We start from the raw sequence: 21423 nt of genomic DNA, 5'->3' as shown, positions 1-21423 counted from the left end.
AATGTACCATTGAAGGAATTTTTTATTTGCAGAATGTCCCGCCGTATAATGGTTGCCGCTCTTGCAAGATGTTGTGCATCAGAATCGTTCTTTGCCTCCTTTAAGACACCGCCGATTTCATTTTGAGGGACGAGAAGGATGTCTCTTCCTTCTGTGTGGGCAGTTAGATCTGGATAAGCTGATAGAATTCTTTCCTTTAGTCGAGTAGCATTGATTTTCTCACACCCAAGACCAACTTCCTGTAGCTTAGAGGAAAAATACTTAACAAGTTCAGAAAGTATAAGCACTGCTGGTTCTTCTACATGAAGCGTTTCATCTATATGGGCAATTAATTCTGCAAACGCTAATTCATCAAGGTTAAGGGCAGGAGTAGTTGTGTCATTTGTTGCCGTGAACATCAACATCCTCGCTCGATTAACAAACCAACCAAGCACTTGGCGTGGTACTTTGCTTCGATAGCTATCATATCACCAGCAGAAAGCTTGGCAAGAAGTTTGCTGTCTTTTGGTGCCTCCGCACATTTCCTTACTTTCTGATCAACTTCAAATGTAGAAGCAGCGTGGAGATTTCTAAGGTCATCTGTTTGATCACAAAAGAAGCAATGGTTTTCTGATAAACACTTCGGCTGGCTAGATCTCCGACTTTTAACAGGGCTGAAATGTGAGCTTTCTTCTACTGATGTTTTCTCATCCTTTTCGTCTTTTTCTGTATCCTCTATTTCATCCAGTTTTCTCTTCTTTGCACGCTCTAGTTTAGTATTGCTAAAAAGGTCTCTACAGGACTTGTACCAGGAAGCCTTTCTATCTGACAGAGTCTGCATTATCCCCTGTCCTTCGTCTAAGCAACTAATCTTTAAAAAAGTAGGAATGATTCCAAGCTTTTGGAATTCCACAAGATTTTTAGCGAATGAAATGTATCCTGCACCTGCATCCTTTCTTTTAGAAACTGCCGGACATTGTAGGGGTTCGCCTTTACTTTTCTGACAAATGATGCACTTTTCCCAATCCATGAGAATTCGTCAAAAAATATAACTGAAACTAAAAAGAGTTTGGAAAAATATTGAAACTTGTCAAACAACTAGAGAGGGGTTCAAGTCATATTCTTGTGCAGAGATGCATTATCATTATAAAATTAATTATTCAATATTTTCTTATCATCTCAGCTACTGCAAAAGTTTCACCGTATTTTGGTATCCAAATAACAATGATTTTTTGTGTCAAAATAATACTTTAAATGATGTTAAAACAATTAATTCCTTACCAGTAATAACTGTAGTTCCACATGAGCGCAGCCATCTTGAATACTGCAGGGAGACTGGGCTCTAGGACCCAGCTTTCAAGGGGACGTAGTAGTCCATCAAAATCAAACTACAAAACAATACTATATGTAGACGATTCCGTAATGCAACATTTCATTATTTCAGTCTTTCCAAAAATAAAAGGGCCGAGTTTCACTCAATTTTCTATGTATTTTTTACCTCGTTTCCATGAAGCACTCTACGTTTTAACGGAAAGGAATCCGGCTCCATGATAAATTTCATGAGGTTAAAAAAGGTTAAAGTTCTTCAGCTTTAGTAAGAATGTTCAAGAACCTAGTTTTCCCCCGGAACACGATTAAACACACGAACAGAAGCTTTGAACATAATAATTCCCATAATGCCTAGCAATATTAGGGAAAAATTGTCACGTGACCCCAATGAACATTTTAAAACAAAGCAAATGACTTCTGTCTTACCTTTTTAAAATTATCTGGACATTTTATTCATAAAATCACCTCAAAGAAGTTATATTAGAGGTGTTTCTATCGCCAGCCTCGCTTTCATGTAGGCCATTTTGAGTCCTGCGCAGTACTCGAGTCCAGTGGTGAATTTGGCTTGGCTCCATATCCAGAAATGTTAGTCTTAGGGATGTTAGTAATCTGGCAAAGTTTTATGCTTTTATCACAAAAGTGAACAATTCGCTGTTTTTTTGGTCGATAACAGCTGGACTACTTATTTTTTGTATTATTATTTTTAAATTTGCCAATGGCAGGTGCGTACCTGGAGCAAAAATGTATTCTCAGAAACAATAATGTTGACGGCCCAGCAAGTTTAGTTGGTCCCCAAGGAGAGATTTAAAATAAAAGATGCAATAATTTTAATGGTTTAAGTTTGTCCCAGTGCTGTTGTTAGTACATGCACACATTATGGTTGGGGAAAGTTTGAAAAATTAAATTTAAGGCCTCATTTTCTTGAGTTAAGGACCACCTATTTCGGGGTTTTCATTAAGAATTCTAGTACCAGGAGAGAATATATGTAACATTACAGGAGAACACAGAGAATTCTCCTAATGAACACCCTGCTGTTTTCTTTGTGTAACAGGTAAAAGCCTAATGACAGCCTTGTGGTCCATTGCATATAGCATGTCATCTTTATTGGTAGTAATATCATAAAGCACTTACTCTATATGTCTCCATAACATCGGCCAAACATCCACCAACTATGCACTGGCCCATGGGTAGCAATTCCTTTGGCAATGTGGTGTACCATATGCATGCTCATTGTCTTTAAGCAAAATGTAAATTTTAAATTGTAAACAAAATGTTTCGATATAGAAGATAAATTTCTCAAAACATGTTATTCCCTTCAATATTTTTTGAAAGTGCAACAAAAAAAAGCTTAGTAGTTACATCACAAAGGAAAACCTTGATTTGAGTATAGGCTCTTTGATTATTTGTCTTATAGGTATCAAAAGAAAGGAAAGACAATAAAATGGTGCTTATTCTATTGACATATACAATAATAAAACCTCTCTAATATTTGATTGGTATCTCCACTTTGAAGGCGACAAATCATTTAAATTGAAAGCTAAGGTAGAATTTTTTTTACAATTACCTGAACAGTTATTGGAAGGTCCCTTTCAACCAATGATAACACCACATTTGCCTCATCTTCTAACTACAATACTTTTTGTCTGAACAGGGTAACAGGAAGGAAACAGAACTTCAATATACCATCAGTCACTAGCTGCAAATAAATAGGAGAAAATATTGCCATTTTTACACAGGGATGTTGTTTAGCAAAAAGCTGACATTTAAATCTGATGCTGGCTGATCATTAGGAAGAAATAATACACTGAAACACACCTGCTTCCAATCTTCATATAGGAGTATTTAGCAAAACCTGGTCCAGAACTCCTACAGCGACTTGGACATTACCAGCCCTTTTGTCAGCTAGTTTGGTATCATTACTGGTAAGACAGAATGGGGCACTGGGAAGATTTTCTTTCTTCTTGCCTTCAAATTAGAAAAGAGATCTTGAGAATTAAACAGCAAACAGGATTTAACTTGATCTGCTTCTCTTGCATTAGTTATGCCAGTAGCCTTTATCAATTAAATTAAACCTGACCTCTCATAAGATCTAGATATGATAACTACATTTTTTTGAAACTGACTTTAAATTACCTTAGAAACATGTAACTAATGATAAACACTGCAATATGGCCACAGCTTGTTAAGGAAACTTTTAATATCAATAATCAATGTTTTACACTATTTAATGTTCTTTCTTCTTTACATACCACTTTGAATTTCATTTAGGTATTTTAGGTATTTATTTATTTGCCACACGATTACGATAATTACAAAAAGATGTCAAAAAAAAAAAAATGTAGGAAGAGATGGCGAGGAGGCCTAAAAGAAACTATAGAGCTTATGTTAATTAGGCCTCCTCAATTACAATTTTTCGAAGATAGTATAAAAATTACGGCGACGGATACAACATAATATGAGGTGAAAAATTAAACTAATCAGTATTACGGAAGTTTACAAATGTTGAATATTAAAAGGCTTTTTCCCATAATTTTTGTTGGAGTATACTAATAATTATTACAAATAAATGCCTTAAGTGCTCTTTTAAAGGAGAAAGGTGAGGAAGCGTTGATGATGTTGGTGTTTAAGGTGTTGTAAAATTCAGGTCCTTGATAAAAAACGGAAAATTGTTTGGTTCGAGTACGACAGAAAGGCAGACGAAATTTACATGAGTTTCTTGTATTATACGAATGAATTTGACTTTGTAAGGTAAATTTACAATGAAATTTTAAAGGTAGAGTATGGTTTTGATAGGAGTACATGAATAAGCCTAGTTGTATTAAGTATATATCATGAAATTTTAAGATACCAAGATTTTGAAAGATTGGATCAGTATGTGCATCGAAAGTTGTTTTAGCTATAGTTCTGATCACTCGTTTCTGTAAAATCTCAAGACGAATAAGGCTTATGAGGCTTAAGTGCGCATAAATGGTATATTATTCCCAAAGAGAGCAAATACAAGAGTTGCAAGTTAACATGTCATTGTCTTCATCCACTTACCACCTGTTGCAGATTCCCCTGTAGATTTTTCTTGGTTTTCCTGTACCCAGCTTGATGGAAATTGGCCAAGAAGTTGTTCTGTTTTCCTAACCTTCTGACTGTCTTAGTAGCCTGTAATGAGCTGCACCAACTCACTAGTTACCTTCTTCATCAAATGCATTGTATCTGGAAAGACCTGCGTGGTGCAGTCATGGTCAGGAAGAAGCATTAAGCAGTAACATCCTTTGCTTCCAGTTGCTGTGGCAAAGCCTGCTGCCTGGGTAGGATTCTTGGCATTTTCATATGCTAAACTATTTATCATAGCTTCTTCCTGTGTTAGCTTTTCAGGAGGTAGGCGATTCTCTGCTTTCCCTGATGGAAAAATTTTCTTTGCCTTTCTTAGTGGGTGGTTGGGAGGAAGAAAGCACCTGTTGTTCATGTCCACAACTTTGTCTAGTGAAGCAACATGGGTCCCTGAAATATAAGAATATATCCCACCTCTAGCACAACTGTGTACAGCTTGTATTTACAGCATTTGTTTTGTTTTGTCCTTTAGGTAATTTGTCATCTTGACAAATAATTGATTTTAATGGGTAGCAAGATGACAGCTTCCAGAAACAGAAAACAGGATTCAAGACGGAGAAAAGCTGTCGACAATAGGAGCAAACCTTTTCATGATGTACTGCAAATGTACCAGCAAGATTGAATAAGATTTGACCAAAACAAAACAAAATTGACTTATAAAGCACCTGCTTTGAGAACAAAAATTCAAGACTTTTTCCAGGTCTGCAAAACTGCTAGGCAGAGAATTCAAGACTGTACAAAACCTGAAATTTGTACATATAACTTTCAAAAACTGGGAGGCGTTACATGAGAGTTTAGTATATACACACTCAGTGATCTTGGGGATTTTAGCAATCTGATTGGTTCGCTATCTCGGACTATGCAGCAATATTCACCTCCTAGCGAGTGGATAATGTGTGAGCTCGGTGTTTTTCCCATTTTTCTAGAGAACGATCTTTTAAAAGTCGACAGAATCCTAGGGCTGACTTTTTTTAAGGCAAGAAAAGACTTGGAAGGATTCAATACGGCGTTTTTCACTTTGCTGTAGCTGAGTTTTGAGCTCAATGGATTGTTTACAACTACCGTGTATTCGCGTAGAAGAAGCCGTTTCGTGAACTCAGCATTTTCTAACAAGAAAATTTTGGCTCAAAAATCGAAGTTTATTTATGACAAGCAAATTTAAAAGGAAATGTTTGCAGAAATTCTACGTTTCAAGCAAACAGGAAAAAAAATGATATAGGAAGACGACGTCTTACCTCGAGCAACCGAGCCGCCATTTTTGTTAGCACTTCATGCGAAGAACGACACAACAAACCCTTTTGGCTATAAACTTGGCGAGTCAACAGAAAACAACAAAGCTCTACTTTTCTTCTCAGGTAAGGAAACAGTTCAAACTTTTAGCGGTTCCATTTAGGCCATTACGCTGTTGTTTGCGAAATGATAAACTTGTGAATTGCCATGTTTAAAAATTCTGCAAAGATCTATTTTTAAACCTACGCGTGATTTGATCTGTCAATCAAATCGTACTTTTGAACGGTTTCCTCTCTGATTTTGTTGAGATCACTTCGTGTGTATAAACTAAAACAATTATTATTTTCGATCTCGGTGAATAGTGGCTTTGGGAATATTTACCTCGCCGCTTTCACGGCTCAGTAAATATTTCGCCACTATTCACCTCGATCTCAAAGAATAATTGTTAAATATCCTCATACAGCCCCGAGCTATTTAAGTGGAGGATATAGTTTGGATTTTTGATTTATTGAAACTTGAGGCAAGTGACACAAGATACGAGAAGGGTCTCGGGTCAATGACCTGACAAAGAAGGCTTCCCTACCTGACAGATGACATATAAGTCTAAGTTATATATGAGGAAAAAAATTGGTATTTGGTCTTAGTGACTCCGCAGATGGTCTACATAACCCCCTGCATGAAAGAATTAGCTGGAATGCTGGTGACATAAGAAGTGAAAATTGATATTATAGTTGACAAGGAAAGGACTTCATATCCAAGAACATTATAAATTAAACTCTAATCTACAATTCAAGTATTATACTGTTGGTGCAATATCTTGGAGTAGATAAGATTTAAGACAACTCACCTATAATCTCACACCACAAACAACCTTGTAAGGCTCCTGCACCAGTGCAGCGAAAAACTTTGTTTAACCCTGGGTAGTCCAAAACATAATTGTGGAGATGCACCTGGAAGGTAAAGTATTCTTCTTTGTAGCCATCGTAGAATGAAGTTCCAGATAATGCCATCAGCTCATCTACAACAATTTCCAAGTAGGGGTCTACTGATCTAGGTTCCTCCTTCCCATTGGCGGAAATGACACCCACCAACATTAAGTTCTCAAAGCGATTTCGACAATATTTTAGCCAGTTCAGGTCACTTAGCCTTATTGGCCACATAGGATAACATATCTTGTTTGCACTGAATGGGTTTACTCCATCTGTGCTCAATTGCAGAAGAAGAGAAGAGACCATTAGGAGCATAGGCAGTTTTCCACTAGGGACAATCAAACACGTCGGTCATCAAGTCTCCTTGGTTAGGACGCAATGCATGCTCTTGCAAAATCTGTGACCTTTCTTTGCACTCAAACAGATGCCTGCATCTTCCTTTGTGATGATGATCACCTGAAACAGAGCTTTCGTCTGAAGACATCGCGGTTGATTCTACGGCATCGTCGCTTATATAACAGCAAGCCTCATCACCTTGTAGGTCTTGTACATCATGTAGGTTTCGTCCCCTGATGACTCTTGCCCTTGGTTATCAGTTTCCCGATCTTCTTCACATGTTACGGTTTTAGCTTGGACGTACAGTACGTTGTCTCCAAAAACGGACTTGTGCCAGTGCTTTTTTTCACAGACCATAAATTTCTGTTACATAAATGGCATCCACAAGGTACTAGCGCTTTTTTCCCGTCTCTGTCCTCTTGGTTTCCTTTCTTCCTCGCCACAGACTCAGAGAACATGGCACAGCTTGCACTCTTTGAAACAACCAGCGCGATTAACAGTAGCCTGCGTGGCGGGCGTTTGAAATTGAAGGGACAGGGAGTTTTAGGCTCTAGAGAAAGGCGAGGGGCGCGTGAGAAGGGAAGGAAGGAAACCGCCCCAGCCCTCGCATTTTTTCTCGTGCCTAAGTCTCCCTTCCCCTTCCCTTTCAAACGCCTGCCACGCCGGCTAGATTAAAAGAAAACTGGTTGGTCAGAAAGAAACGTAGGACCTGGGAACAAAGTAGTTGGTTCATCCAATAGAGGTGAAGAACAGCTGTCATGTGAGATTTCCATTGACAGCGCACAAGCTTCGGTTTTTTGATTATTCGCGCTTTTTTTAGTTTATTTTCAGAGTCACTCATTCGTGAACGCTTATAGTATCACTGTTTTTCATTGCCTATATAATTACATACACGACCTCTTTGTTCTCCAATTGACAATTATGTCGACTGCAGAGTTGTTGAGTACTCTTATCTCACAGTTAACTGCCGGCCAGAGGCCACGGCAGCTTGCAGAGGGAGCAGAAGGGACACCAAGCAAGCAGTTGCAAACCTCAGCGTGGAATGTGATCAGAGATGAAAGAAAGGAAAAGGCCACTCCAGCACAACAAATGTTTGCAGTGGTTTTATATATTAGACGGTGTTCTTAGTCATTATCAAACATTTGTGCGGGAAAACGTATACAACCTTCAACTGCGTGCATGCATCGCATTCAAGATTATTTGTTTTTTGTGCTAAATATGATAAGCCCAAAAGTCCTTTTTTTCCGTTTTTTTTTTTTACATCATGCAAAGTGTTTAATTAGGAATACCAGTTTTATTTTAGAACTACAAACACATGGTTAAAGATGTGGATAGATCATGGGGTTTCCTCGGTCAGGGAAAAGTCAGGCTGAAATTAATGGGTTATTTAGGAATGATTGTTTCACTGATGATTTTCCAGATTAAGAATACTTGAATACTTACAGAAAAGTCAGAAGTCTTATTTGAAGTGTAGTATCGTCAAGACTCTTTCTGGCAAACAATATTTGATGTGTATTGGATTTCATTAACTACACAAACCCATATGTAAGCTATTTGTACTATTCATTTGGTGTATTTTTATTTTCAGTAAAATAACTGTTGACATGATAATATTGCATACTATCTGAAGAAGTATGGGATGGTACAGCTGACACGCCCAACAATTGAAGCGGCAGAAGTGATTAAGGTGTAGGCACAAGTGATGATGTGCAAGAGAGAGTCAACAATGGGAATAATGATGGCAGTTTCCAATTCAAACAAGGGTATGTATTATGCAAATAGAAAGCTACTCAATTGTATAAACATCCAAGGACACTGTTGCATGGATAGGCAACTTTGGCATATCTTTGTCAGTTATTCATTATGCAGGTGGTCCTGATCATGAAATTTGTAGTCCTAGCTAGTAGTCCAGCCTGATGTTGGTTGGAAGTCTTCCAAAGAAGAAGTAATAGACAGCTGAGATATCCCCACCCTTTAAACCACCAGCTGAACCTGCAAATTGATCTGTTTTTATTATCATGTACATTGTGTTCTGAGAGATGTTCCTTACATCTTGAGGTGACAATTGTACTTTAAGCACATTTCAGATGAAATCTTCAGAAGCTGGATTTAATTGGTTAAATCAGCATTCCTATTAAGATCACACTGATGGAAGGCAACAACAAGGTTGCAAGGGCTGGATTTTTTAAAGGTCAACTGCAGATGGTATTTTTCTGAATTACAGAAATTTTGCACCTAGATACATAGATGTTGAAGTTAATTTTTATCTCAGGTAATTTTTGTTTTAAATTTTCTTTTGTTTTCAGGCATGGTAATGTACTGTATGCTAATGAAGTTGAATAATAAATTACTTGCAATAAAAAATTACCTACAACATCGACATTGCACACTTTGAAATCAGTTTGCATGCATGTCAGTCATCAAATGGATGGATTAGCAACTTAATGTTCAGCAATATATATTTAGCTGTTACATGTATCTTACTTGAGGATTCTCAAGTATAATACTTGATGCTCTCCTGCTTCAATTAAACCCTTAAATTCGGTTTCAGCCCATGGTTTTGGTTTCGCTGCCACCTGGCATTGTAGTAAATTTAAAAAAAGCACACTCGAAGATGTTTTGTTCAATGGGTTCAAAAGGATACCTTTAATTTGCCTGCTGTAATTGGTGGTTTCTTTTCTTCCTTATTTTTAGTCTTTTTATATATGTTTTTTTTTTCACATTATAATGATTCCTAGCAGTAAAATACCTTCTTAGTACTTGGCCGGGTTTCAACTTTAAGTTTATATGATGTTTGCATTAAACAATTTTGATTGTCCAATCTTCAATTTTTTGAAGAGACCTATGCCAAGCTCACAATGTGCGCTAATTACTCTTGGGATGACCATGATGTCAAACTTGATGGGCCGAAAGACAAACCGTTTCTGAAGGACATTAAGGTAAACACTTAACGTGTTGAAGTTATCTTTGAACAAGTCTTTTAACTGCACTGTTATATGTATGTTTATTTAATTCTCCTATTGCTCTACATTCATAACTAAAACATAAAAAGAATAACCACCTTTTTCGTTTGGCACAATGAGAGGTTTATTCAGTGAAATAACAAAAGATAGAAACGAAAAAAAAAGGCGAAAATTTATCCACCGAAGAACCTCTTGACCCAGATACAACTGGGTGGGAAGGGAGGGGAAAAGATTCGACTTTGCAAACTATCACGATCTGCTAATAAACTGACAAATTCTGTCGTGACGTTACTATATATACTGGCGTACAAATCAATCAACAGCTGCTCTAATGCGATAACCTAAATACAGCGCGCGTCGAATTAAGTATTTTAAGCGAAGCTCAAAATCACCCAATTCTCCTATTGCTCTAGATTAATAACTAAAACATAAAAAGAATAACCACCTTTTTGGTTTGGCACAATGAGAGGTTTATTCAGTGAAATAACAAAAGATAGAAACCAAAAAAAAAAAGGCGAAAATTTATCCACCGAAGAATCTCTCGACCGCCAAAACCCCAAACGAAAAAGGAGCTATTCATCGAAAGCACTTATCATACGCCGACGCGCAGCTAAGCATCCTCGGAAAACTCAAGGTAAACTTTTGTAGGCTTCAGACGCCCAATCACCATAAACCTGAATAAGTTCGCCTGGAACACCAGAACGAAAGGCCCACATAGCTCACCCTCTACGGAAGGAATGGCCCCTAAACTTAGAAGAGTCAGAAACCCCAAGACGTTGAAGATGCGATCGAAAAACCGACACGAATTGCGACTTGGTAATAATAGTATAATGTCCGCAACGGCCCTCAAGCGTAAAAAAGGCAGGGGCTGAAGCGGGATCGGGTAGAAAGGTGCACATCTTCAAGTAAGCCCGGACCGGGCACAAAAGGTGGTCAGAATTACTAAGTAGGGGAAGGGCGAGTACTTTGGTGCCCAACTGATTAGTCTTAGACCATTTGAAAGAAACAGATAACCCGAAACTAGTTATTTTGATATCTCTGCGGCATAAATGTTTAGCGGGATTAAAGACCGAGCCGAAACTGGCACAAGATTGGAAATGCGTGCAAAAAGAAAAAGGGCGAAGAGGAAGGCGCAATTAAAAACGAAATCAAACTGTGAACCCCGGCACTGCACTAAAGCACGAAGTAAATCAGGTGTCACCAGCGGGGCACGAGAAGGGAGATGCCGATGTATGCGGTCAAGGCCACGCAAAGTTAAACGCAGCTCAAACGTCTCGTAGAAAGGAAAATCGAAACCGGTAACAATGTGAAGCAGCTTTACGCCGCTTAGATAATTCCTCACCGACTGAGGGGTCATGGAACGACTTAAAAACTGACAATACAAACACACAGTATCCAACGAGGCAGGAAGGTACGGCAGATCGAAATAAAGACAAGAAGACAAATAGGCCTTCCATTGAGTTCTATGGTTCTTGCGTGTTCCAGCGGCGTAAGCGGCCCGTCTAGTCTTCTTGAGATCCTTACGCAACTGTGCAAACGAAGAGTCTACGGACGAGAAAGCAAAGAAAACAAAATTCAGCAGTAATCCGACAATTGAAAAAATTCCATGGGGACGGAAACAAACTGCAAGCCAAGATCGCCGAAACACGAAAGAAACTCATCCCTGGATGCGGACGACAAATGCCAGCGGCTAAGTAAATCTGCGCCACGATTATCAACACTAGTAATATGACAAGCGCGGAGCTCAAACTCGTTGATTGCGGCGAGAAACCAAATCTTGCATAAACACGAAGTGAACAACTTATCCTGTACCCGTCCCGAGTTGAGTGAGCTAACCACGGCACTATTGTCACAATATACGAAAATGCGAAGACCACGCCAGTGACGACCCCACAACCGAAGAGCAACAACGATGGCTAAGGCCTCCAACAAGTGAATAGCCGGGAACCGGGCGAGAACACTAGGAGGAAATTCGACATGAAAAAATTCACTAGTCGACATTCCCCCGCAACCTGTTAAACAAGCGTCCATTGAAAAAACACTATCCGGAGAAGACCATAACTGGGTAGAAATGAACGAAACACCATTATATACACTAAGAAAACGAAGCCACCATCGAATGTCTTTCCTAAAGTTGGCCGTTAACCTGACGTGGTGCCGAGGACGCCGTAAGGAAAGAAGGGTATCCAAAAGACGGGACAAAAACAAACGACCGGGACGAACACATTTACAAACGAAGGCTAGCTTACCTATAAGCGATTGTAGCTCGATCTTGGTCGCGGATTTTTTAACAAGCCACTGAGGCAACACGGCATCTTGTAATTCTCGTAAACGAGCCGGGGTCACGGACATGGTTAAATTAACTGTATCGAAGAGAGCGCCGAGACAAATCATTTGAGTAGATGGCTGACAGACTTTCTGTGAAGATTCCTGTAACCCTAAGGCCTGCAAAAGTGAGCCACTGAGCTCAGTGTCGGTCAGCATCTTGCGGGGTAGAAATACCCATGAAATCGTCTAAATAACTTAACGCGAAAGAACTGGCCTGAGAAAGCATGAAACAAACCGAATTCGTGACCCGCTGACAGGCCATAGCAGCTGAGCGAAGACCCATAGGTAACCGTACGTCAAAAAACAACTGATCGCCCCACAAATAACCGAGTAAAGGGTAATCATACGGACTGACTGGCAACTGTCTGTATGCTCGTTTGAGATCCCGTTTGAACAAAAAGCAGCCAGGCCCGAACTGAACTATACGTTCCGCTATATCATCGACCGTAGGATAGGTGAGGTTAACCGGTTCGCCTAGGTAAAAATCTTTACAGATGCCATCATTGACTGACGAGCCCTCTGGCCAACTGAGGTCAAGAATAAAGCGACGCTCATCAGAGCCCTGTTTCGGCACAGAATTCAAAGGAGACACCGCGTAAGGACTAGAGAATGGATTGCGTGCAAATGGCCCACAAACAGAACCTAATCTTAGTTTCGTTGACAAGTAACTGTCAACGGCCGAGGGGAAGTCGAAAGCGCCTCTGTGATAACAAAATACGCCCGAAGGCAATGCTCCACGATAATCATAACCAATTGGCCACCCAAATACTAAAAAGTCACATACATCAACATCCGTATATTCCGACAACAAAGAACGCCACAAGGGAATGTTAAGCGAAGTTGGAACCGCTAAGCGCGTGCCACGGAAATTGGGAAGCCCTGTCACGTGCATCCGCTGATGAAGAGAAACAAAAAGCTGCGCATCGCCTACGAAGTCAGAAGACGAACAACTGGGAACGGGAAAGCTACTCGGCAACCCTAAAGAACAAAGGTCGTGCGAGGAAAAGGATGAAGCATTATCTACTAAACTGGCTAATTCGGGCGTGACCGAACTGGCATCTGCAAAAGTTGAAAGATCAGAACTTTAGTCTGCACTAAACTGACGCTGCACGCAAGAACTAAAAGGGTTAGAGTCACGCGAAAATTCATCCAAAACTGACCTAAGTGTAGAGTCTTGCTGCACGCAAGAACTAATAAGTCTAGAGTCAGGCAAAGAGTCATCTAAAACTGAGTTAAGTCTAGAGTCTAATTGCCCGCATGAATGAGAAAGTCTAGAGTCACGCGAAAATTCATCCAAAACTGGGTTAAGGCTAGAGTCTTGATTAAATTCCATAAACACTGGGGTAGAGTCGGCCAATAGTGAGTGAAAAGGCTGGGCGTCAAGAGAGCTGTCATGCAATAATGAAGCTTGGCAATTGCCAAGCAAAATAAGTCTAGAGTCTTGCGAGAAAGGGACGGACGACAATCCGAGGTCACGAGAGAGTCAAACTTGACTGTCCGCAGAAGATGTCGTCTTCTGTTTACTGGTATCTGTGAACAGGGGACATTCCTTAGCGAACTCTGAATGACGTGCGAGAAGCCGCGAGTTGACCCAGCACCGGGCACAAATGTGCTGAAACCATTTACGTTCACCACGAAGCGTGCCAAAGTGATCTTTCTGGTGTTTACACGTACCATGCTGAAAATCACGACAGAAGAATATGGACGCAGGATTTTCCGAGCGTGGAGCTCCACTTCCCGAACACGAAGATCTTGACAGTGATTGCAAAATGCAAGATTCCAAATAAGTAAAAGAATCACCCCACTTTGCTCTATCACATTCTATCTCAAAAAGTACAGCGGCGTGCAAATCGCATACTGAAGACCAAGTATACTGAGTGGCCAGGTACATCAAGGCTGCAAAATGGTTGATGCGTGCGCGAAGTTCCGAGGGAGAAAGGGTGGGGCGCTGAAGAATGGCGGCATAGCCAGCAGCAAATTCAGCTAGCGATTAATCATCATACTTCTTTTCTTTGGAGATGTACGATAAACTAAGGTGACAGTGGGGCCATAACTGAGGGGAAAGAACTCGGCTTGTTATTTTACTGTCTTTCCCTGATTTCCAGGTGTGGCGCCTACCTCTAGAAACTGGAATGTGGTCTTTTCCGTCACTATCCTCCTCAGAAGATGAGTCCTCCAGGGTAGCAAGGAATTTGTCCGCCTGGGTGGAAAGGGATTTTTTGGACCTCAAGTCCTGAAGAACTTGCGCTGGTTTAGTGTCTTCTCGAAGAAGCTTCGCACCGCCATTAATGGAAGGTGTCGCATGACGGCATCGGTCGAGTTGCTCGTTGCGACGACGAAGCGCCTGTAACTCCTGACGCATGGCCTCCAGTTGAAACGTTTTCTCCAGGGCCTTGTTCTCCTCTTTGGCCTGAGTTAGTAGCTTTTGGAGCTCCATAAACTCCTTTCCCAGATCCGATGTCAGAGGGGCCGGTGCTGGGTCCCTGCTGCTGCTCAATCTGTCTTTGTCAGGGACCGGAGAGGCTTTGAGCGGAGAAATATCGTAAACGGTAAACTAATTGCTTTCCGCTATTCAATAAAGCGTAGTCTAGTTGATTGCGTGGACGAAGAGAATATGCAGATTGAGACATCAGGAAACAATGAAAAGATTCCACTTTGCAAACTATCACGATCTGCTTATAAACTGACAAATTCTGTCGTGACGTTACTATATATACTGGCGTACAAATCAATCAACAGCTACTCTAATGCGATAACCTAAATACAGGGCGCGTCGAATTAAATATTTTAAGCGAAGCTCAAAATCACCCTATTAATTGCAGGTCAATAGGAAATTCTATTGGCCCCTTAGTGGTCTTTAAAAAAAGGGCCATTTGCCCGCAGCAAACGGAAAAAAGCAAGCAATTCAACAATTACTAAAGATCCCTTGCCTCCACTTCCAACACCACCTCAACAATCATTATCTTCGAATCCATCTGCTACACCAACACCTCCTCAAGAATTGATGTCTTCTGACTAACCTACTACACCGATACCACCAAATGCAAGAAAATCACCAACTCTTCCGATATCGATACCACCAACCTTAAATCCGAGTAGTTTCGAAAACGAAGCACTCGAAAACGAAGACCGAAGCACGAAGCACCCAAATCTCGAAAACGAAGTACCCAAAACTCGAAAACGAAGACCCCAAAATCTCGAAAACGAAGACCCCTAAATCTTGAAAACGAAGCACCCAAAACTCGAAACCACTGTAGGTTTAATAAGTGCAACTTTACGTCTTACATGACACAATCCGAATCAGGTGGAGGCAGCGGATGCGTCCGCACCTCTAAAGGTCCACAAAATCCATCCCAAGGTTTTATAACCAGCTGTTTCACTGAACTTTTCTAGACAGGATATCCTGTATTAATTTTATTATTAGTCTCGCCAAACTTGATACAGCTTACCTTAATATGCATTTTTTCGGTACATATACATGTTTATGTAGACTTCAAAACTGTCCGTCAGCAGATTTTGGCGTATTCAAGTACGTGTGAGCAGTAACACAAAAGGTTTGAAACGAGGCTGAAAACGGAGTGTGAGGCTCGCGCGTATTACTCTTACGCCACCCTTTACCGACTTCTTTACTGATTTTGAGAAAAAAACGATTGTTTGCAGTCTAACATATTGGGTATCTATGACAGTGCATGATCAGATCAGATCAGATCCAGGCAGAATTTGTTCTAGGGTAATAGCCTGGGACCAGGCTCTATGGTGGGGAACAGGAGAATTTGATTCGTTATCGTGCTTGATTCCTGCTATATTAGCATTGGTCTCGTGTTTATAAAGGACAGACCGGTTTTGAGTTTTTGAGTGCTTCGTTTTCGAGATTTAAGGGTCTTCGTTTTCGAGTTTTTGGTGCTTCGTTTTCGAGATAGGGTGCTTCGTTTTCGAGTTTTGGGTGCTTCGTTTTTGAGATTTGGGTGCTTCGTGCTTCGGTCTTCGTTTTCGAGAGCTCCGTTTTCGAAACTACCCTTAAATCCGTCTGCTTCGAATGTACACACACAAGCTAAATCAAAAAGAAAACACAAGTGTTATGTGTACGTTTCAGAAGCCACAGATCAAGAAACAACAGAGAAAAACAATGCACTAGAAGCTGATGATGGCCATGGGTCTCGACCTAAGAGGAAGAGGAAGGAAAGGCATGTTGTGGACATATAACATACTGAAACTGTTAAAGTGCTACTACGACGAAAATTTTTGTTTTTGTTTCCGAGTTTTTTTAACATAAATCTTTTGTATATGTTCAAAATTATACAAACAGCGAAAAATTGGAACGATACTTGCGTACGGGGGCTGGAAATTTCCCACTGAAAAGTGCGTAAATACCGTCCGCCATTACAAAGTTCGCAAAACAATAGCCCGCGAGATCTCCGCAAAGCGGTCGTGCGTTTGACCACGTGATTTATGCACTGTGACGTAGAAAAATCAACCAAAACATTCGCATTTGGGAAAAGTTTGTGTGTTTAGAGCCTTTTAACAATACGTTTAAGATGTCATCTCCGTCGGATTCCTCTTCCTGCACATCTGAAAGTGATCTACAAAGTTTTACAGTTGACGAAGTGATTGGGGAATTGTCTGAATTTGCGCCGTACGACGACAGTTGCGAACCCCTTGCTACCGAGGAAGAAGCCGCGGACTACAACGAAAGAGTTCATCGCGAAGAAGAAGAGGAACAACAGTTTCAACGAAGATATTCGGGAGAGGTGCCAGCGAATGAATGGTATGGTATTATCATGGAATGTAGATTTATATTTTTATTTTCCAATTTCAACATACCCGTCGTTAAATCGTGCGCGTGACGAACGCGACTATGTGTTTTGTTTAAGTTTACAATTTCGTTGCTATGTGATTGGCTGTAGTCCTGATTTTATGCGATAGTTTTATTGAAGAGGTCAGACAATTAATAATTTTATACAGACGTATTTTTCTTGTGTTTGACGAATTTTTCACATTATTTTGCTTCGTGCTCGAACTGCTCTGTCAGCCTTGTTACAAAAGCGCAGGAGTGCATTTGCTGCAAAGAGATCGATCGCTGCGAAGAGGTCATGGAAGAAGCCATTGGAGACCGGACCGTATGCATAACCCTCCATCCAGGGTTTGAAAGCGTCTGCTTAAACCGCCACGTATTAGAAGTGGCTGCACTGGGCCTAAAAACGCGAGCTGGAAAGTCGTACACAACTGTTCGTGGGAAAAGCAACAAAAGTGATGATGAGTAAGTTGGGGTATTGTTGACTTTGTATCGGAACGATCGAACATTACATAGCATTGAATAATTGATACATCTAAGCTTATCGCCGTGGACTGATCTCATAGAATCACATTTTTTATTTTCTAAATGGCTTTATTGCCCCAACTGCTTATTTTTAAAAGGAGTATTTATTTATCTCCATCCAATACCTCCTTGAATTAACAGTGATCTCAATTCTCTAACTAGATTCCTGAGGTCTGTGGCCTATCGCCAATTTACAAGACTGCTGTGGAGTTATATTGGTAGTTCCAGGCGATACCCCCTGCCCTGTTGTGCCTACAATAAAATCAGGAAACAATTTCCGAGTCAAAATGGCCATTATCGTGGATTCGAAGATGAAGAAAATGAATAATAAATGCACTGTTTGTTCTTGAAGAGTGTCATGTATGCCATTGGGGCCAAGAAGGACCTACAGTAGTTGCTTGAATACTTGTCCGTAAGCACTTAATTTCATGGGCCAAACTTCAGAATTCTCAGCCACTTACTCGCTTTTTGTGGAATGACAAACTTGCCCACTGTGTGAAGCCCTGTTCTTCTAGCGTTCAGTTAAACTCAAGTTTAGTGGCTGGGAATTCTGATGTTGCTCCAATTTTCATGTACACAAGTAATAAAAATTAAATCGAATTCAGCCTGAATTTAATTACAGTTTTAATGTATCGTTTCTTTCTTTTCACACGGCTCATAGAGCACTGCAAAACTTAATAGCAGGTTACCTGCTGGAAACTTTCCTAGCAGGTCTAGTTGACTCTTCCAGACTTTTGTCTGGCTACAGTTTTTGCAGAAACTTTCTATGGTTAACAAGGTACCTGTCTGTGATACAGAAAGTTTGGGTTTTGAAAAGAAGCACAAGTGGCAGAACTGAAACAAAAGAAGAAGTTTGAAAAGGAAAACAATTCCCTTCGGTTCCTCTTGAATGTTTTTTCCTTGTAGATCCAACCTGTAAAAAATGATTGAAAGGAAATACTCATTTAATCATAGCATCTGAAATAATAAAATAACAATTAAAAAAATGATTATCATTTTTATTGTTTTTCTCAGGGTGTTGCCAGTTTTTCAACTTGTTGTAAACCTGGCTAATTGTGGTTTGGGATTTTATTCTCACATACATCCTGAAAAATGCTTTTTTATAATAATTCTGTTGATTGCACACATGACAACTTTAAGCCCTTAAGCTATCTAGCCCACCCCAACGATGCATAATTTATTACAAATGGTTGAGTGGACAAACCAAACATTTTTAGGCCTGGGACTTCCAGTCTATGGGCTGGCTATGCCTCTTCTTCTTTTTTTTTTTTTTTTGCAATTCTTATCTGAGTAAATTAAAAAACAAATTTCATGTACTCTTGTTTCTAAATAGATCCTCTCATACTGGAAGTTAGTTTTAGGCCTAAATCACTTCCCAGAGGATACTTAGAGCTAAGATGTTAAAATGCAATAAATTTTGCATCTTTGTACCTTGGGTTCTGATGAGTCTTCACCGAGTCATCATCTTCCTTTAGTTTTTTATATGCATCTTCGATTTCTTCAGAACTCTATGTAGGGTCTTCATCACACTCAAACTCCTCATACACATCGTCCTGCATTTCCTGCTCATCTTCTGATTCATCCTCTAGCCCTAACTCTGTCTCATTTGTTACTGGCCATGGATCAGTTTGAATAGCTTAAACAAATGGAATAAAAAATTCTATCACCATTAAAATTTTAATTATTATTAAATAATCAAATATTGATAAAATATAATAAAAATATAAAGATAGGCAGTTATGCCTATATGACTCATCAACATCAATTATTGTTGACTCACCAGCATTCACCATCAGCAATTGCTTCGGCTCTTGTATGCTCTTAAAGGTTTCAACCCACTGATCTTGATTGGAGATTAACTTACTCTTCAGTCTTGTGACTTTGCCCCTTAACTGAGTCACCTCACTCCTCAGGGTTTTGCATGTTGTGCAATTCCCAGCATGTCCAGTTGGAGTATCCTACAAAAAACAAACTTTCAACCTTAATACAGGCTGTAATAACAAGACTTAAAAATTTTTGTGTTTTGGTATTGTTGTAAAATAACTGCACATGTAGTTTCCCATTGTTATGATAATACAAGGATGCAAATAAACATTAATTAGAGTTATGCGCCTACCATAGAAACCTGTTCAAGTTCAGGAATCATTAATGATTCATCAATCTGCATAACTTCATCCATATCCTGCACTTTTGCGATTCCCTGAGCCTCCAGGATCTACATGGTCTCAGTAACCTCATCAGTGCCTGAAATCCCTTGGGTCTCGAGAGCTGTCTTATCACCAGGAGTACCTAGGACCTCTGAAGCCATCTCAGCATCAACACTTATCTCACCCGTCTCAGTCTCAGGGATGCAGCCCTCCTTTTCAGGATTTACCTCAAGCAAAGAACCCTGACTTGTATTCAGAACACCTTCGACTTCTGGAGACTCCTCAGGGTTGAGATTGGGAGCCCCCATACTGTCAGCACTCTCCTCAGGTGCAGAACTTCCTTTCAAAGAGATCACCTCTTCTTCAGGATTATCTTCTTCCTCTGTATCCTCATTAGTAGTTTGACCAGCCAGAATTTCATTTAGTAGCTAAAAATAAAAATAGGTAAGACCATTTTTTATATCTCCCCTTCAAAACAAGTTTAAATTTGAGCTTTATGTCGATGTTTTCAAAACTAGAAATGGAAGCAAGGTTTAACCACATCTTTGCCTTAAAATGTATGCATCATTTGCAGACAGTGAAAATAGAATTAAAATACAAACGAAAAAAAACCCGCAAACAGTAACTGAACTTATAGAATGTAGAAATCAGACTGAGTCCATTTTTGGTCGTTTTAAAAGACTCGCGTGTAACTCTTAATTTGCTGTAAAATTTCTTGGAGGGAAGTTTGGAGTACTGTCAAATCTCAAAGAATTTCTATGTAGCTTCACTTTTTCTAAATTTTACGCTTGAGTGGAAACGTCTGGGAATTGGGGAATTGACTTCACGTTCACTCAGCGCAAATGCCCGTTTTACTATAACTATGAGAGGAAAGCAGAAAAGTATGAAAACACATGCAACAATATGGGACGTACAAATAGTCAGAGCATTCATTACACGAATATTGAACAACAATGCCAGAGAAAATCATGTCACAGGTAAATGGGGAAATAAATATAATGGTGATAAGCACAGCGCAAATACAATGTAATTTCACTCACCGATCGTCGACTCTGCTTTGATAGTGTTTGAGAGGATTTTTTCCAAATGGTTGGAAACGTCCCCTTCTTCAAATTCCTTTTCATGTCTTTTATCGGAAAAGCAAGCGTAAAACAATCCCTTGTAAAATGCTCCGATCACACAGCAAATTTTCCCACTGGGTTGAAATCCTTCCGATGAATGGACACGAACCTTTCCCACTTTAATCTAACGCTGCCCGAATCAGGAGAATTATGAATGTAAATCCCCAATTCATCGTTCTTTACGTTTCCACAGTCCTGAACAACACAACGTCAACCAGGCATACTTTCGCTTTAAGTCAAAAAAGCGAAGAAAGAACCTCCAAAAGCTTCCAAAAATATCTCGTCCTGCATGCGAAATTAGCCATGTTTGTTTGCCTTGTTTTGCCGCGTTGATGTTTCTACGTCACATCTCGCCCCAACTCCTTCAAATACTACTCCCGGTCATTTTTTGAATCGAGTAATGGCGGCAAGACATTTACGAAAATTGCCGTGCAAATAAACACACTTCCAGATCATATTTGGACTCCAAACTTGGCACGGTAAGTCACTTTTACATACATTTTCGAAATATGTAATCAAAAACAAATTCCCAAATTTGGTCGTAGTAGCACTTTAAGCTAAGTCGATCAGTATGTGTGACAAAACTAGTCCATTTTGGGACCAAATAACTCAAATTTATAACATGCTTTTTCTTCCTCTTCC

At 39.9% G+C, this 21423-nt stretch overlaps 2 protein-coding genes across 7 annotated transcripts; one reads left to right on the top strand and one right to left on the bottom strand.

The window, feature by feature from the left end:
- Nucleotides 1-16677: 16677 nt before the first annotated feature.
- Nucleotides 16678-18141, top strand: LOC140933097 (uncharacterized). Its single transcript, XM_073382613.1, has 3 exons — nt 16678-16961; nt 17226-17453; nt 17676-18141. Exons 1-3 carry the CDS (start codon nt 16732-16734, stop codon nt 17839-17841), a joined length of 624 nt encoding a protein of 207 aa, XP_073238714.1. The 5' UTR covers nt 16678-16731; the 3' UTR covers nt 17842-18141.
- Nucleotides 18142-18251: 110 nt separating this feature from the next.
- On the bottom strand, nt 18252-20925 carry LOC140933098 (uncharacterized). Of its 6 annotated transcripts, none has more exons than XR_012165019.1 (5): nt 20701-20925; nt 19630-20088; nt 19294-19471; nt 18945-19149; nt 18288-18426 (listed from the first exon to the last, which is right to left on the bottom strand). XR_012165019.1 is itself a non-coding variant. In XM_073382614.1 (3 exons), the coding sequence occupies exons 1-3, from the start codon at nt 19690-19692 to the stop codon at nt 19022-19024; spliced, it is 369 nt and encodes a 122-aa protein (XP_073238715.1). In that variant the 5' UTR covers nt 19693-20392; the 3' UTR covers nt 18659-19021. The 6 variants fall into 6 exon arrangements, 1 of the variants encoding a protein (XP_073238715.1); XR_012165020.1 differs by having other exon boundaries at nt 19378-19471; XR_012165022.1 differs by lacking the exon at nt 20701-20925 and having other exon boundaries at nt 18252-18426; nt 19630-20392.
- Between the last annotated feature and the right edge of the window lie 498 nt (nt 20926-21423).

The sequence above is a fragment of the Porites lutea genome, chromosome 4 (assembly GCF_958299795.1).
Source record: "Porites lutea chromosome 4, jaPorLute2.1, whole genome shotgun sequence".
In the NCBI taxonomy this organism is placed as follows: domain Eukaryota; kingdom Metazoa; phylum Cnidaria; class Anthozoa; order Scleractinia; family Poritidae; genus Porites; species Porites lutea.
This window is presented reverse-complemented; position numbering and strand designations above follow the sequence as displayed.

Excerpts from the sequence above, each read along its gene's own strand:
- LOC140933097 (XM_073382613.1), top strand. The coding sequence starts at position 16,732 with ATGTCATCTCCGTCGGATTCCTCTTCCTGCACATCTGAAAGTGATCTA. Across the intron at positions 16,962-17,225 it reads GAGGTGCCAGCGAATGAATG|CCTTGTTACAAAAGCGCAGG; the intron begins GTATGGTATTAT and ends CTGCTCTGTCAG. Across the intron at positions 17,454-17,675 it reads AGCAACAAAAGTGATGATGA|ATTCCTGAGGTCTGTGGCCT; the intron begins GTAAGTTGGGGT and ends TTCTCTAACTAG.
- LOC140933098 (XM_073382614.1), bottom strand. The coding sequence starts at position 19,692 with ATGGATGAAGTTATGCAGATTGATGAATCATTAATGATTCCTGAACTT. Across the intron at positions 19,472-19,629 it reads AACTTGAACAGGTTTCTATG|GATACTCCAACTGGACATGC; the intron begins GTAGGCGCATAA and ends TGTTTTTTGTAG. Across the intron at positions 19,150-19,293 it reads ATTGCTGATGGTGAATGCTG|CTATTCAAACTGATCCATGG; the intron begins GTGAGTCAACAA and ends CATTTGTTTAAG.